The sequence below is a fragment of the Hypanus sabinus genome, chromosome 4 (assembly GCF_030144855.1).
Source record: "Hypanus sabinus isolate sHypSab1 chromosome 4, sHypSab1.hap1, whole genome shotgun sequence".
Taxonomy (NCBI): domain Eukaryota; kingdom Metazoa; phylum Chordata; class Chondrichthyes; order Myliobatiformes; family Dasyatidae; genus Hypanus; species Hypanus sabinus.
In genome coordinates, this window is record NC_082709.1 from 54,911,988 (window position 1) to 54,930,217 (window position 18,230).

Sequence of the window (18,230 nt, forward strand, 5' to 3'; positions counted from 1 at the left end):
AGTACAATTAAGATCACAGCAATGCACCGTACTAATACTGAGGCAGAGATTGAGTCAAGTGGAAACTATGTGTTTCAGTCCCTTAGCACTTGAAAATATGGAAGCTAGTTATCAACAACCCTGCCATTAGAATTGGAGAATAATGATTTCAGGCTGATTGCTTTAGGCTGGTCCTTCTTCCCCTTCCCAACCTACAATTAACCACCCTTTTGAAGCGAACAGCCAAGCCCATGCATCATTCACAATTCTCTCAGCCAATGAGAAGAGGGAGGAGGAGGGGCATGTAAAGGTGGCAAGTGCGTGCGAAATCCAGAGCAGAGCACTTTAATCTGCTCTAAAATCAGCTGTGCTGTTTCAAATTACTGCCTGGCCACACTTTTCCCTGATAACCTTGTTCTCAGGAACTCTGCTGCTGCCTTTGGAAAGGCTTTGCCTTAGGAGCTGATGTTGATGGGTTGCAAGAACTGAATTCTTGATAACAGAATACTAGAACTATTTGTATAATTTAATAAAGGACCAAAGATTATTGGCGTGCTGAGCCTAATACAAACATCACATCTGCTGGGGGGGGGGCAACATTTCTGTAACATCATTTTATTCTATCAGAACAGAATCACAGACATCACTACCATCAATAAGCAACTTACAGACAATAAACCATCGTCAATGTATCACACACAAAATGGTAGAGGAACTCCGGACAGGCAGCATCGATGGAGAGGAATAAAGAGCTGACATTTCAGGCCAAGACCCTTCATCAGAACCTGAAAGGAAGGGGGAAGAAGCCAGAATAAGATGGTGGGGGGGGGGGGGGCAGGAGTACAAGTTGAAATGTGGTAAGTGAAACCAAGTGAAGGGGGAGATAGGTGGGTGGAGGAGAAGGGATGAAGTGAGAAGCTGAGAGATGATAGGTGGAAAAGGTGAAGGGTTGAAGGAGGATTCTGATAGGAGTAGACCATGGAAGAGAGAGAAGGGGGAGGGAGAGAGAAATTAATGTTCATGTCATCAGGTTGGAAGCTATCCAGACACAATAAGAGTTGCTCCTCCTACATTGTCTAATGCTCTAACCTGAGAGTGGTCTCATAGTGGTGATGGTGGAGGCCATGTTGAAGTGGGAATGGCCGCCAGGAAATGCAGCCTGTCATGGATGAGGCAAAGGTGCTCAACAGATGGATAAATCAATACACTTTTCTTCCAGGGTAGAATTGGTGAATATAAGAGGGCAAGAGGTTTAATTGACAGCGAGGGGTGTGGGGGAGAGTTTATTTATTTTACACCCAAAAGTGATAGTACCCAGAACACACTGCCAAGTGGTTGGCAGAATCAGATAGCATAGCAATGCTTAAGAAACATTTAGAAAGGCAAATGACTTGATAGGAAACGAAGGGATACAGATCCTGTGCAAGCAAATGGGATTAGTTAGACCGACACTGTGGTCAGTACAGACCAAGTGGACCAAAATGTCTGCCCCCGCGCCGTGTTCTATGCCCCTGGTACCATCGTTCCACATGAAGCTTGGGAAGGTACACCTCACCTCAGTCCAATGAAGGAAATCACATCTCCTCCCCTTTCTTTGAAGGAAGAATGCAGAGAACAGAACTGAATTCAGTAAAAGGATTTTGAAATATCTCAGAATGTGCAGGAGATACCATCTTAATGAGGGAGTCAAACTGGGTGGAGCAACAGCCTTGAAATTCCCATCACACACCCTGCATATACTTCTGAAGGAAGATTAATATCTGCAATTTTAATCCACCATCCCCCTCTTCTCCAGCACTAAATCTCAACTCAGGAGACACCATTAGTCTCTACGTCAGGACTAGGCTTCGATGCCCAATGTAAAATTGTAAGTTTACTGAAGAGAATAACAGGGTTGTTGGGTTCTCTTATGAGGAATACTGGACAGACCAGGCCAGTATCATTTAGAGCTTAAAACAGCAAGAGACAAAATGATTGAAACTTCCAAGATGCTGGGAAGATGACGGTTTAAAAATAAGGGGCCACCCACGCAAGATAATAATGCAGCAAAATTTTGTCTCTAGGTCATGGGTCTTTGGAACTCTCTTTCCAAAAGTGAAGCTGATATTTTTAAGGCAAAGGGAGATGTATGTTTGATAGGCAACATGCTGAAATATTATTGGGAGAGGCAGGATTGCAAAATTGAGATTACAATCAAATCATCCATGACCTCGCAACAACATGGAGCTGAATGCTCTCAAAACCATGGAAATGACTTCAGGAGAAATGTCTCCCCTCTCTGCCTGTTCCTCATCGATAACCCTACAATTAGCACCATTTCAATATTCAGGATCCCGGGCATCATTATTTCACAGGACACCATGTGGGAGAACTACATCTCTTTCATTAGCAAAAAGGCTCTGCAGAAAATGTACAGTACTTCTTAAGAGAGGTGGTACCTATCATCTTTTCCACCCATCACTTCCTAGCTTCTCACTTCATCAATCCCTCCCCATTCATCTGGCTTCACCTATTAGCTTATAGCCTATACACTTTCCCCTTCCCCCCATCCCCACCATCCTGTTCTTCATCCCCCTTCCTTTCCTGTCCTGATAAAGGGTCTTGGCCCAATACCTTCAGCTGTTTATTCCTTTCCGTAGATTTGCCTGACCTGCTGAGGTCCTGCAGCATTTTGTGCATCTTACTCGAGCATGAGCTATATCACAGCAGAGCCCAACATTTATAAAGGCACCTCTGCTCCCTCACAGAGGCATCCTGACTCCATAAACACAAGCTAACCTCAGTACCTTGCAACAGCTCCCAGCCTGAAAACACATTGCCAGAACTGCAATGCAAGCCTCGATCCAAAATTGATTTGCATACAGTTAATAGGCAGTCTGAAAGATGAAGCCTTCCATAGGCCAGGTCTTTGCAACAGAAGGAGATGGTACTGAAAAGCCTTCAGAATTCAGGCTTCTGGAAGCTGCTGAGGTCTGAATATCAGTCACTGACAATTCCACAGGTCTCTGATCTACTGTTTCTGTAGGAAAACACTTGACATAAATGATTCATTCTCACTCCATCATTTTTTCATCAATGTTTGATTCATGTCAACGAAGCAGTCCTAATGACTCTTTCAAGGTGCACTGCAAAGGAATACAGGCTTGAACCAGCCTACACACAGCATTGCCTCATAACCTCAAGTGCAAACTGCAGCTCCAGGGGCCAAACTAGGAAACTGCCCCTCAACAATGTTATTTAATAGAAGACAGCTGCTAATTAGCCTGGTTTTGGTAAATGCCAAACCAGTACTGACATGTGCAAGGCACACTGGAGTGCGAGAGAATGCCATCAATTGTGTGTCAGACACATGAACCAGTCACAATGATTAATGGCTGTAAAACCAGAGTTCATTTTATTGTAAGGTGTGTACGTATGCTGCAGGGTGATCCGACATGACACTGCCAAGTTCTGTCGTATATTACTCCTATCAAGGTCCACGGGTCTGTTTCCAATAGCTGCAGTTGCTTAGCTGTGAAACGTATGGCTGGATGACAATAAACTTGAAACTGAAAGGGACCAAATAAATACAATCCCTTGTCATGTAAAGCAAATGCAGTCATTGGTGTAGCTCTGAACGGGAAAGCCTCTGCTTGGTCGACTGTCTTGTCTTGTGATTGCTGCCAGGCCAAGCCAGCCCTAAAGCGGCCAAGAGGGCAGTCTGGAAAGAATATGGACCACCTTGCCCCCTCTCAAAGCCAGTGCAGCAACCAAGGGGCCTATAATGCGACAGAGCTCCACATCCTTTTCTAGCTAAACGCCTTTTGAAGGGATAAGATCTACTGCATTTGTATTTATCCATTTTAGAATCTGAGCATCAAAGTGAGCAGCATTTACTGTCCATTTCTCATTGCCCTTGAGGTGGTGGTGATGAATTGCCTTCTTGAATTGAAGTCCTTGTGATTAGGGAGCGAATCCCTAGATTTAGATGACCATTCCTTCAGTTGTTGCTGGGTACATGTCTAACTCAGGAGACACAGGGAGCAGGGTTGGAGAAGATCTGAAGGTATCGATGCTTCCATGTACCTGCTGACTTGTGTCAGATGTGCTGTCGCAGTAATACTGGTTCTGTTCAATGTAATTGAATTTCCAGTTTCAAAAGTCAAAACTAGACTTTAAAACAAAAATTAGCCCTAGTTTACTACAGCACAAAAGGCGGTCCTTCAATCAATGCAAACTCTGTTCTGGAACCCAACCTTCCCTTTCACAACACTTGGTGCAGCAGTAGAAAGCACTGTACACTGATTTGTCATCCATTCTCCATAGCACACTTCCTCACACAGACCAAAATTAAAACTAAAATCTCATTAAGATCATTAGCAAAGCTTGTAGCTGGTAGACAACACCCAAAACCACAAATCAATCACAGCCTGGCAGCTGATTCAGCAAATTCTTGTTTATAAGTTACAAGCAATATTCAGTAAGGAAGACTGTCGATCAATCCTCACTGTACAACAACAGCCACATCTTGCTCAGTCAGGCAGTCACTTTGCAGAGCAGTCCAGAGGAACCATATCGTATAGTTAGTCAGTGAGTAACGTACATCAGAAGCTCCCAAACTCAGTTTCAATTAAGTTCAGCTGTAATAGTTATATTAATATCGGAGGCACACAAAAAAATCATCTGAGAAAAATGCAGTTCTTTAGTAATGCAGCAAGGATTAAAAAACCTCATCTCAATGTGACTGCTCCTCCATGAGAACTAAGCTTAAAATCATATCTTCATTACTCCAGTGATTGAGAGGAAGAAAAAACAAAAAAGAACAATCTCATCCTCAACTCCTCTGCCTTATTATGGTCCAAACCTTGCTAAAATTCACAAGGAGAGAAGCTTTAGTTTCCTGCATCTGTGACAGAAATACAGGAAGCTAAGCACTCTATTTCTAAAACCACACATCCAACAGCAAGCTCCAGCTTTGAGTCACATTAGTGCAAGAATAGCAGCTTCGACTTTAATGTGTCACTACTCTGATTATACATGAATCGAAGACACTTTCATTCAACAACACAGTGCAGCAGTACATCGGGTTTAAAGAAACAAAGTAACAAAAATACAACAACAAAATGTGAAGTAGTTCAAAAGCGGGGAAGGAGGGAGATTTAAAAAAAACAAAGACGCCTACAGGGCCCAAAGTGCCCTAGATAGCCCGTATTTCAATATTTCTATTTAGACTTTAATCTTATAATGCGGAAATTGCCCAGAGACTTTCTAGAATAAAAAAAAAAGCTGGCATCAGTAACGGTCTTACAAAGCTAAAGGGCAGTCATAATAAACACACAGTGCATCAGAGCCCTTTAGGGAAGGAAATCTGCCATCCTGCCTGCTCTGGAAGTGGTTAGTCTATTTGGGGCTCGTAAAGCACCACTCAGTTCAAGTGTAAATGAAGGTGCAAAATAAATGCTGTTCATGCCAAGCTCCCAAAAACTCAAAGTCACCTATTTGACTTGACAGCAATGGCAGCTGAGTTTGATGCTAGATAAATGACATCACAGACTTATTTACAGCAAGTACGGTACTGATAGCATCCTCTTGCCCACAGCCTTCATGAATGTGTCTGAATAAAAACTCCCTCTGCAGAGTAGCCAAATCAATCATTTCTCAAGAGGTGGGCAGATGCTGCAGTAGAAAGAACATTGCTACTCTGAACCCAAGATTCCTTCCACAAAGTGCCCAATGTTATTTCACATTGCCCTCGTGAGTAGGTATGGTACTCCATAGCAAGCGCAAAATGGACTTTGTCTTCGCTAATATGGAGTTTGAACCCAGGCCAAGATGAGACCCTCCACAAACTAAAATATTTTTCCTACCCTGTTATCACTGTGGAACATTGTTCTCCTTCCTTTTTCTTCATTGCTAGCTACAGGTTCATTTTGATCAGCTGTGCACTAGTTCCTTCTCCAAGGATGTGACGATCCCTTAAATGCTTCCTACCAGAAAACTGGTACCCAACTAATTGACCACAGGTAGCATCACAACCAGTCCAGTCCCCACATAAACACCCTACTCAGTTCAAGTCACAGGATAAAACCACGAATGGAAACACGGGTTGATTATTCTCCTGTTGAACACAAAACATTGAACCCAAATCCACCTCCTTCCCATATCACTGACAACTACTGAATTGGGATAAGTATAAAGAAGTTGCCAACTTCAGCAAGAAAATTTACAGACATCTCAAGTTAACTGCCGGATCATTCGGGAGAAAAGTTTCTTCCTCAAGAATAGTGAATTATTGAAACTTTGAAGCTTGGGAAGGTTTCCCTGATAGTAATGTAAGTAGAACTGTGGATAACCTAGCAGATCACCTGTGGACAAATAGAGGTTCATCTGATTTGAAGATGTTCTGCAAAGGAGGAGGGGGAAGAGCCCATTTAGAGCAACACACTTCCAGATGTCCCTGCAGGGGTCTTGTGTACAGGATTCTGCAAGGGCAACAAGGAGGAAGGTACTGGGGGAGAAAAAAAAGATTAGACAGCAGTTCTATAGTGAAGATCCTTATCACCTTTCCTCCCAAATATTTCGCAGCTGAATTATTGCCGGACTTTCCTGGAAGGGCTCTCTCCCATTGCTTGCTTTTCTGAGCCACCCACATCATCTGAAGAGTATTTTCTGTTAAACCCTAAGCCTTTCCCTGACACCATAAATGCTGATCCTACTCAAAAAAGCAGAATTCATCATCAAGATCCCCCACCATCCAGGCCATGCTCTCTTTTCGCTGCTGCCATCAGGAAGGAGGTAAAGGAGCCTTAGTTCCCACAAAGTTCAAAGTAAATTTATTATCATAGTACATACATGTCACATATGCAATTCTGAGATTCATGTTCTTGCAGGCATATGCAGAAACACGAAGAAGCATAAGAGAATCAATGAAAGACCACAGCCAACAGCATGAGCAAACAACTAATGTCTCAAAAGACAACAAACTGTGCAAATACCAAAGAGAAAAAGAAAATAATTTTAAAAAATCAAGAAATAACTATAGAGACATGAGAGGGTAAATTTTTGAAAGTCAAGGTTGTGGGAACAGTTCAGTGATAGGGCGAGTGAAGTTATCCAACTGGTTCAAGAGCCAGATGATATGAAGTATAGTAACTGCTCCTGAACCTGGTGGTGTGAGTCCTGAGGCTCCTGTGCCTTCTTCATGTTGGCAGTAGTGAGAAGAGAGCTTGTCCTGGGTGGTATGGGGCCTTGATGATGGTTGCTGCTTCCCTGCTCAATAGTGGGGAGGGCTTTACCTGCGATGGACTGGGTCACATCCACTACCTTTTGCAGGATTTTTCATTCAAGGGCATTGGTGTTTCCATACAAGGCTGTGATACAACTAGTCAATATACTCTCCACCACACATCTATAGAAGTTTGCCAAAGTTTTAGACGACATGCCAAACCTTCACAAACTTCTAAGTAGAGGCACTGACATAATTTCTTTGTAATTGCACTTAGGTGCTTGGCCATCTGAAGTAATAAAACTGAGAAATTTAAAGTTGCTGACCCTTTCGCCCTCTGATCCCGCAATGAGGACTGACTCATGGACCTCTGGGTTCCTCCTCCTGAAGTCAATAATCAGCTCCTTGGTCCTGCTGACATTGAGTAAGAGGTTCTTGTTGCGGCATCACTCAGCCAGATTTTCAATCTCTCTCCTATATCCTGATTCGTCACTACCATTGATTCAGCCAACGACAATGGTGTTGTAAACAATCTTGAATATAGCATTAGAGATGTGCTTAGCCACACAGTCATAAGTGTAAAGCAAGTAGAGCAGGGAGCTTAGCACACAGCCTTGTGATGCATCTGTGCGTCACAGAGCGTAGGTGTTCAGCGAAACCATCTCCGAATCTGCGGCGGGTCTCACCAATATATAAAAGGCCACACCCAGAGACCGGACAGAACAGACCACACTGGCCGACAGTCCATGTTCCAAGCCTATATGGGTATCCGTCCCCCTCTTTTCCTTCGCTACGTCGACCACTGCATTGGCGCTGCCTCCTGCATGCTGAGCTCATTGACTTCATTAACTTTGCTTCCAACTTTCACCCTGCAGACTGGAAACCATTTCACTGAACACCTACACTCTGTCTGCCAGTGAAAGCAGGATCTCCCAGCGGCCACACATTTTAATTCCACATCCCATTCCCATTCTGATATGTCTATCCATGGCCTCCTCTACTGTCAAGATGAAGCCACACTCAGGTTGGAGGAACATCATCTTATATTCCGTCTGGGTAGCCTCCAACCTAATGGCATGAACATTGATTTCTCTAACTTCCATTAATGCCCCTCCTCCCCTTCTTACCCCATCCCTGATTATTTATTCCCCCCTCCTTTTTGTCTCTCTCTCTCTGCCCATCACTCTACCTGTTCTCCATCGTCCCCTGTTGCTCCCTTCCCCCTTTCTCTCTCCCTAGGTTTCCCGTCCCATGATCCTCTCTCTTCTCCAGCTCTGTATCACTTTTGCCAATCACCTTTCCAGCTCTTAGCTTCACCCCACCCCTCCTGTCTTCTCCTATCATTTTGTATTTACCCCTCCTACTTTCAAATCTCTTACTATCTTTCCTTTCAGTTAGTCCTGATGAAGGGTCTTGACCCGAAACGTCGACAGTGCTTCTTCCTATAGATGCTGCCTGGCCTGCTGTGTTCCACCAGCATTTTGTGGTGTTGCTTAAATTTCCAGCATCTACAGATTTCCTCATGTTTGCTTATATAACAAATATTGATTTCACCAGCAACATGAAAGTGAATTGTACAGCCCTGAGCAGTAGTTTTCCAGGAACCGTGGACTGTAGTTGACTACAAATCAGACAATGCTGGTTAACATTCATTTTGGGTTTCTGAAGTGTGGGTGAGAAGAAGACGGTGTATGAAAATTATGTGATTTGAAGGAAGCATTGTAGATAGATTGTAACTACATTATCCAACTGTTACCTTTAATCTTTAGCATATAAAAATGTCATATAATATTAGGTCGGGAGGCCTCTTCCTCCAAGATGTCTATATGATGCCTGCTGCTCATTTTTGTTTGATAAAACACTTCTATATCCACTCACTTCAGTGTCTCTCTGGTGACGTTCATATTACTAGCCAAGTGATCAGATTTCACAAAATGCCTTTTAAGCATGGAATGGTAAGCATTCTTTACCCATAGAATGGTAGTGGTCTAGTGTGTTAGGAGACCTGGGGCTGCACGGTGGTGGTAACTAGGTCGCTATTTCTTCAAACAAGCTTGACTGAAGTCCCCAATTATGATTTGAAATGCATCGGGCCAGGCTGTTTCTTGTTTGGTGATAGCAGTATTCACTATCTCCAGTGCCTGATTACCAGGTTCAGAAACAATTATTATTCTTCAACCACTGGTCTCCAGAACCAGCGTGGAAAACTTCATTCCCTCAATACATTATCAATTCACAACCTAGAGACTCATTTTCAAAGGCTCAACAGCTCATGTTCTCAGTATTTTTTTAATTTGCAGAGTTTGCCTTCTTTCGCACATAGGTTGTTTGTCTTTGTGGCAGGTTTTCCTTGATTCCATTGTTTCGTTGTTCGACTGTGAACGTCTGCACAGAAAATTAGTCACAAGGTGGTATATGGTGTGTACTTCAATCATAAATTTACTTTGAAGATTGACAGAAAATATTAGATACTTGTAAATGTGTGGTGGTGTAGAAAAAATAACTGAGGAATGGAATTATAATACTGCCATCACTTGCACACTGTTCTATCATAAATACACAATAGGGCAGGGCTTTACTGAGGAAATTCTGAACATTTTCTGTCTTGGCCTCCACAGATGCTACCTAACCCTGAGTAGCTTGTTTAATGGCTGCAGATCCAAGCAACTGCAGTCTCTTGTGTCCCCTCCATATAGTGCTCTTTGCTCTCAGTCCACATCTTCAAAACTGACAGTTCTGTTGGCATATGACAAGTCCGCGTAGGTGGACTATCAGTGAGCTTGTTTCACTGGGAATACTAATATTGTGACAGGTATGTTTCTGGCTAGTTGTAAACAAGAAATCCAAGGGAGGGGTTTCACCAAGTAAATAATGTGCTGAAATTGTGTGCGCTCCACAGTAAAATGAATGAGATCTCCACCATCTGACCATGGCATCATTCCAGCTTCTTCTACATTTCAATTGAGCACAGGCAATGAACTGGAAACTCAAAATAAACACGGGAATGCACAGAAAAAGACACCAAAGGGGAAAAAAAATGTGACAGCTGAATGCAGATCCAACAGACGACCGAGTTCTTTTAAGTTATGAATCACAGAACAACTGGGTGAACTTAGAAAGGAAGAAGGTATGAATTTATAGTACTCTCGGTGACATTCCCCTCAGGTTCAGAACAAAGCCACCACAATGTCAAAGACACAAGGAATGCACCATCTCTGACCTTGCCTAATTAACATCATTATCAATGCAAGTACAGGGGCTGGACTTTGACAGATTATTGCTCTACCCCTTGTCCACATCTTAATGGAGCAAAGCAAGGACTAGGAACCCATGCCGGATTTTGGTTCAGATGCCATCTCCGAATGTTACACACAGGCAGTCCAATTCAAAGAAAACTATCGCCATTGTGGTTTGAACAGGTCAGCTGGTAGCTGCACACAGTGGGCACCCATGGCTGTAACCAGATTGCTTACATAGCTTGCTGACATTCACAGTTTCTTGTTTGGGAATAGACACCTGAATGACAGGCATTTTCATTCCCCCAAAAGCTAGCAAGGACTGACACTTTCTGTCAGGGACGGGGAGAAAGCAGCTGGGAAGTACTGGTATTGAAGTGTCCACAACTACCAACGCATGGTAAATGATATGTAGAAATATAGAAACATAGAAAATAGGTGCAGGAGTAGGCCATTCGGCCCTTCAAGCCTGCACTGCCAGTCAGTATGATCATGGAGATCATCCAACTCAAAACCCTGTACCTGCTTTCTCTTTATACTCCCTGATCCCTTTAGCCACAAGGGCCATATCTAACTTCCTCTTAAATATAGCTAATGAACCAGCCTCAGCTTTCCTGTGGCAGAGAATTCCACAGATTCACCACTCTCTGTGTGAAGAAGTTTTTCCTCATCTCAGTCCTAAAAGGCTTTCCCTTTATCCTTAAACTGTGACCCCTCGTTCTGGACTTCCCCAACATCAGAAACAATCTTCCTGCATCTAGCCTGTCCAATCCCTTTAGAATTTTATATGTTTCAATAAGATCCCCACTCAATCTTCTAAATTCCAGTGAGTATAAGCCTAGTCGATCCAGTCTTTCTTCATATGAAAGTCCTGCCATCCCAGGAATCAATCTGGTGAACCTTCTCTGTACTCCCTCTATGGCAAGAATGTCTTTCCTCAGATTAGGGGACCAAAACTGCACACAATGTTCTAGGTATGGTCTCACCAAGGCCTTGTAAAACTGCAGCAGAACCTCCCTGCTCCTGTACTCAAATCCTTTTGCTATGAATGCCAACATACCATTTGCCTTTTTCACCCCCTGCTGTACCTGCATGCCCACCTTCAATGACTGGTGTACAACGACACCCAGGTCTCGTTGCATCTCCCCTTTTCCTAATCAGCCACCGTTCAGATAATAATCTGTTTTCCTGTTCTTGCAACCAAAGTGGATAACCTCACATTTATCCATGTTAAATTGCATCTGCCATGAATTTGCCCACTCACCTAACCTATCCAAGTCACCCTGCATCCTGTTAGCATCCTCCTCACAGCTAACACCGCTGCCCAGCTTCGTGTCATCCGCAAACTTGGAGATGCTGCATTTAATTCCCTTGTCTAAATCATTAATATATATTGTAAACAACTGGGGTCCCAGCACTGAGCGTTGCGGTACCCCACTAGTCACTGCCTGCCATTCTGAAAAGGTCCCGTTTACACCCACTCTTTGCTTCCTGTTTGCCAACCAATTCTCTATCCACATCAATACCATACCCCCAATACCGTGTGCTTTAAGTTTGCACACTAATCTCCTGTGTGGGACCTTGTCAAAAGCCTTTTGAAAATCTAAATATACCACATCCACTGGCTCTCCCCCATCCACTCTACTAGTTACATCTTCAAAAAATTCTATAAGATTCGTCAGACATGATTTTCCTCTCACAAATCCATGCTGACTTTGTCCGATGATTTCACCTCTTTCCAAATGTGCTGTTATCACATCTTTGATAACCGACTCTAGCATTCTCCCCACCACCGATGTCAGACTAACCGGTCTATAATTCCCCAGTTTCTCTCTCCCTCGTTTTTAATAAGAGGGGTTACATTAGCCACTCTCCAATCCTCAGGAACTAATCCAGAATCTAAGGAGATTTGAAAAATTATCACTAATGCATCCACTATTTCTTGGGCTACTTCCTTAAGCACTCTGGGATGCAGACCATCTGGCCCTGGGGATTTATCTGCCTTTAATCCCTTCAATTTACCTAACACCACTTCCCTACTAACATGTATTTCCCCCAGTTCCTCCATTTCACTAGACCCTCGGTCCCTTACTATTTCCAGAAGATTATTTATGTCCTCCTTCGTGAAGACAGAACCAAAGCAGTTATTCAATTGGTCTGCCATGTCTTTGTTTCCTATGATCAATTCACCTGTTTCTGACTGAAAAGGACCTACATTTGTCTTGACCAATCTTTTTCTTTTCACATATCTATAAAAGCTTTTACAGTCAGTTTTTATGTTCCCTGCCAGCTTTCTCTCATAATCTTTTTTCCCTTTCCTAATTAAGCCCTTTGTCCTCCTCTGCGGGTCTCTGAATTTCTCCCAGTCCTCGGGTGTGCCGCTTTTTTTTTTGCTAATTTATATGTTTCTTCTTTGGACTTGATACTATCCCCAATTTCCCTTGTCAGCCACAGGTGCACTACCTTCCCTGGTTTATTCTTTTGCCAAACTGGGATGAACAATTTTTGTAGTTCATCCATGCGATCTTTAAATGCTTCCCATTGCATATCCACCGTCAACCCCTTAAGTATCATTTGCCAGTCTATCTTAGCTAATTCACGTCTCATACCTTCAAAGTTACCCTTCTTTAAGTTCAGAACCTTTGTTTCTGAATTAACTATGTCACTCTCCATCTTAATGAAGAATTCCTCCATATTATGGTCACTCTTACCCAAGAGGCCTCGCACGACAAAATTGCTAACTAACCCTTCCTCATTGCTCAATAACCAATCTAGAATGGCCTGCTCTCTAGTTGGTTCCTCGACATGTTGGTTCAGAAAGCCATCCCGCATACATTCCAAGAAATCCTCCTCCTTAGCACCCTTACCAATTTGGTTCACCCAATCTATATGTAGATTGAAGTCATCCTTTATAACTACTGTTCCTTTATTGCACACATTTCTAATTTCCTGTTTAATGCCATCCCCAACCTCACTATTACTATTAGGTGGCCTGTACACAACTCCCACCAGCGTTTTCTGCCCCTTAGTGTTATGCAGCTCTACCCATATCGATTCCACATCCTCCAGGCTAATGTCCTTCCTTTCTATTACGTTAATCTCCTCTCTAACCAGCGATGCTACCCCACCTCCTTTTCTTACCTGTCTATCCCTCCTGAATATTGAATATCCCTGGATGTTGAGCTCCCATCCTTGGTCACCCTGGAGCCATGTCTCTGTGATCCCAACTATATCATATTCATTAATAATTATCTGCACATTCAATTCATCCACCTTGTTACCAATGCTCCTCGCATCGACACACAAAGCCTTCAGGCTTGTTTTTACAACACTCTTAGCCCTTATACAATTATGTTGAAAAGTGTCTCTTTTTGCTTTTTGTCCTGGTTTTGCCTGCCTGTCACTTTTACTTTTCACCTTACTACTTCTTGCTTCTACTCTCATTTTACACCCCTCTGTCTCTCTGCACTTGTTCCCATCCCCCTGCCACATTAGGTTAAAGCCTCCTGAACAGCAGTAGCAAACGCTCCCCCAGGATATTGGTTCCAGTCCAGCCCAGGTGCAGACCGTCCTGCTTATACCGGTCCACTTCCCCCAGAACTGGTTCCAAAGCCCCAGAAATTTGAATCCCTCCCCCTTGCACCATTTTTCAAGCCACGTATTCATCTGAAATATCCTCCTATTTCTACTCTGACTAGCACGTGGCACTGGTAGTAATTCAGAGATTACCACCTTTGTGGTCCTACTTTTCAGTTTATCTCCTAACTCCCAAAATTCACCTTGTAGGACCTCATCCCGTTTTTTACCTATATCGTTGGTACCTATGTGCACCACGACCACTGGCTGTTCACTCTCCCATTCCAGGATGTCCTGCAGCCGCTCAGAGACATCCTTGACCCTTGCACCAGGGAGGCAACATACCATCCTGGAGTCTCTTCTGCGGCTGCAGAAATGCCTATCTATTCCAATTGGTATAGAGTTTTATACCAATCGGGAGGGCTCATAAGAAGTTCTCTGGCCAATCTGTCCCCAAGTGTGGATCAGGTCAAGTGTGGATGGCTGCCAACACTGCAAAGCGATTTCACTAACCGCTTTGAGTGTAAATGACATTTCTTAAAGAGCAAAGCAGTTTGGAAACTCAGCTTCACTGGCTTATACAGTCACCTAAAACACCGAGATAACTGCCACCCCACAGTGCCACTGGATATGAGGAGCCTTCAGTCCTGCAGTCCTGCCCCACCATTCAATAAGATCACGAGCTGGCCTCAACTCTCTATGCCGCCATTTCTCCACCCCCTCTATTCTTGATCTGTCAAATATTTATTCACAACCACCTTAAGTGTTTCTAATAATCCAGCTTCTACCATCCATCAGGACAGAGAATTCCAAAAATTCACACTTTCTGCTAGAAGCATTTTTTTACATACTTCAGTTTTAAATGGCTAGAACCTTATCTTGTAGGTTATGGCTCCTCGTTGGAGAATCTCCTACTAATAAAAACATCTCAACGTGTACCCTATCTAGCAACCCCTCCCCCCTTAGGATATCTGAACAAGGTCACCCCTTATTATTTAAACTCCAAGGGACATAGGCCCAAACCAGCCTTGCTGTTTAGTCACTATATTAGCACCAATACAAAATAGTTTAGATTCATATCTGCATAAACTGAATACAACATCCAAAGTAAGCAACCTTCCTTTATATACTGCTTCCAAATGCTAATGAAGTGTTTAAGTCGCCACTGTCCAGGTGACTGAAATACTGATACGTGGTCGTTGCCATATGATCTGTTCATAGGATGGAGGATAAGCGCTGGTCAGGACAGCAAAAGCTAACCTGTTGCTCTTCTTCAAAAGGGTGCTGTGGGTTCTTTCAAACCATCCTGAGACAACAGGCGGGCAGGCTTCAGGTTCGCAACTTAAAAGGGAATCACAGCGATCTGCTATTGACTGCTCAAATGGGATCTGTTCACCTCACCTTACCAAAGCTCCCAGCTGGCTTACCATTTTCTAATGCAAGGCACCTACATCACCTCCTCAATGGTTCAAGCAGCATACTCAAAATTAGCTGTTATGTTTACCCTAGTAATTAACCATTACTAATGCGGGGCTTATGCAAATAAACTAGGTCACGAGCTAATAAACACAACCGGAATTTGCAAACATGACACACCCGTAAGTGTTTGCATAGAGACAATAAAAAGATTGTTGGGCATCAATAACTCTTTGAGCCCACAGATACCATGCCGGTAAACAGCCTGCAGAAATATTGGGAGAACTGCTCACACCGAGTGCTGCTCTGCATCACTGAAGCTGTCCTGTTGTTTATATCGGGATACATAGCTGTGCTTATTGCATTGTGAAATAACGTGATTCAGAGGTTTCCCAGTATAGTGGCTATACCCACACCTGCCTCTGCCAATGGAAGCCATCCAGCTCCTGTCTGGATGTCATTGCATCCATGCCAGCTTATCCCTGGAGATAAATACACTACCAAGCTGCTGACGGCAGCTCCAGAAATCATACTATGACTTTTCTGAAAGTGCCAGCTCTTTGTTTATTCAAATTTATCCTGATTCATTGAAAAATCCTTTCCCTCTCCCACAACAGAATGAGGCTCAAAAAAAAGGAACCAAATAAACATGGATAATTGTGCAATTAAAGCAAGACTTTATTTGTTCAGTTAATAATGAAGAATCAAAGGCCTTCTTTAACAGAGCATCGAATGATACAGCATATGAAGAGGCTTTGCAACCCACAAAGTATGCGCCGAACATCATGCCAAATTAAACTAAATCTCTTCTGCCTGAACCTGATCAATATACATATGCCTTTGTTGTGAATTATTTTGCATTTATTTACTTTCCTGTAAATGCTAGCAAGAAAATAAATCTTGAGGTGGTATATGGTGACATATATGTATTTCAATAATAAATTTACTTTGACCATTCCTTGTATATCCTCGTGTCCAGCAAAAAGCATCTTAGGCAGCACTATGATAGACACTTCCACCAGCAACCCTGGCAGTCTGTTTCAGAAACCTGCCACATTCATGTAATAAGACATCTCGGCTCATCTCTTTTAAACTTTCCTCTCTCACTTAAATGTATAACCTCAAATATTTGACATTACTGCTTTGGATAGAAGTTTCCAACAATCTACTTTATCTTTGCCTCCTATAACCTTATAAACTTCTATAGATTACCCCTTCTTATTCATCCTTCCCTCACATTCATCCTGGATAACTATTCTAACTCGCAGCCTTGTGATAGCTTCCCTTCTTTGTCACTCTTCCCTCGTACAAGCTGCAACATTTCTTGCAAGTTTGTTCAACTTTGGGAGACGTTGTTGCCAAGCCACATCCTGATGGGGAGATATGATGAGAGAGCATTGAATATCATCCCATCGACGCATGTGTGACAATGGAGCAAGTTCCCATGACTGGGCTAGCCTTCAGAGTGCAATCTTTCCAGCAAGATCCCACCAAAGAACGGCACGTATATGTGCATTTGCCCTCTTGCGGATTCAGACTGGTAACATACACCAACAAAATTTCTTGCTGGCACTTAGATCACAGAGCAAGTCATATACACGTCTTCCACACCTAGTCAAATGCCAAGGCCCAATTGACAGCGCTGGATGGTCCTCACCAACAACCCCCTACAACTGATCACCGATCAATGAAGGAACACAGACCAGGCAATTGGAACAGAAGCCTAAACTCCCACACTACCAGTGACTTCTCTTCAACCATGCAGTTCTGACACAAACGTAATCTCTACATCAGTGTTGCCACACTGTCACCACTTTGCACGACAACACTGTTTATTGTTGATTGTGTATAATTTCTGTTTTTTTTCACAAGTACTGCTTAACTGATGCTATGTGCCTCTAAAGGCGTTGCAAACAAGTATTTCATTGGACTGGTCACACTGAACTTGACGTTGACGAAGTCCGGGGCACTGAGAGAAAGCAGTGGGGAGTCAGTGTAGCAAGAATGAACTTTGCCTTCTGGAGATCCCACTACATCGGGCTTCTCTGTGCTCTCCACATGTTATCGTACACCCAGCGGACCCTAATAATCCTGGGGTAAAGTTGATGTTAACACTCAAACACCATGGCGATTTCGTGAGAGCCACAGAATAGCACATAGGTTTACGATAGACAGACACCAGGCTAAAAATCAACTAGCCCCAGCAATGGGCTGTATGGGGCTACAAAAAAATTCAAATCTCAATATAATTTGAGACAGAAAGACTTAATTTGCCCCACATCCAGGTGTCTGAGGTGGGATGAGATCAACTATCCACTCCCCCAGCAGAAAATGAGAGAAGCACACAAAAAATGCGGGAGGAAATCAGGTCAGACAGCGTCTATGGAGAGGAATGAACAGTGGCGTCTCAGGCCAAGGCCCTTCATCCTTGTGTTTAAGATGATGAGAGGGAAAGAGGAACAGTGAGCATGTAACCTTTTTAATCAGTTCCCCACTGTCAGGAAGATATTTAAAAGCGGCGTCCTTACCGGCAATTGCAACCTGCGACATGATCACGCCCCTTCTGATTCACTGCCTTGACACTTGCTGGGGTTACAACTGCACACTCGAAGTGAGGTGAGGCAGACCTGTCTCCAAAAGCCCCTTGAATGAATGGACAGATACCGACTTCTAGCCAGACACACTCAAATTGATCACTTTCTGTTGAAAAGTTTAATCTTTATCCCGTGCAATTTAAGTCTCCTCATGCTAAACCAGTTTAAAATCACAAATGGATCCGAGGATATACGCAGACAGAGGGAATGCGCTCACGATCCAGT

The 18,230-nt window shown here is 43.2% G+C and overlaps 1 protein-coding gene across 3 annotated transcripts in view; it reads right to left on the bottom strand.

The window, feature by feature from the left end:
* Positions 1 to 18,230, bottom strand: part of LOC132392770 (aryl hydrocarbon receptor-like) — a 168,311-nt gene that overhangs the window by 148,579 nt on the left and 1,502 nt on the right. Inside the window, exon 1 of one of the 3 annotated variants that reach the window (XM_059967101.1) lies at positions 17,940 to 17,976. The exons of the other annotated variants lie outside the window; for them this stretch is intronic. Coding sequence (XP_059823084.1) covers positions 17,940 to 17,961 — 22 coding nt within the window. The 5' untranslated portion in view covers positions 17,962 to 17,976. Of the gene's footprint in view, positions 1 to 17,939; positions 17,977 to 18,230 lie in introns of those variants that run through there. 3 annotated transcript variants of the gene reach the window in all.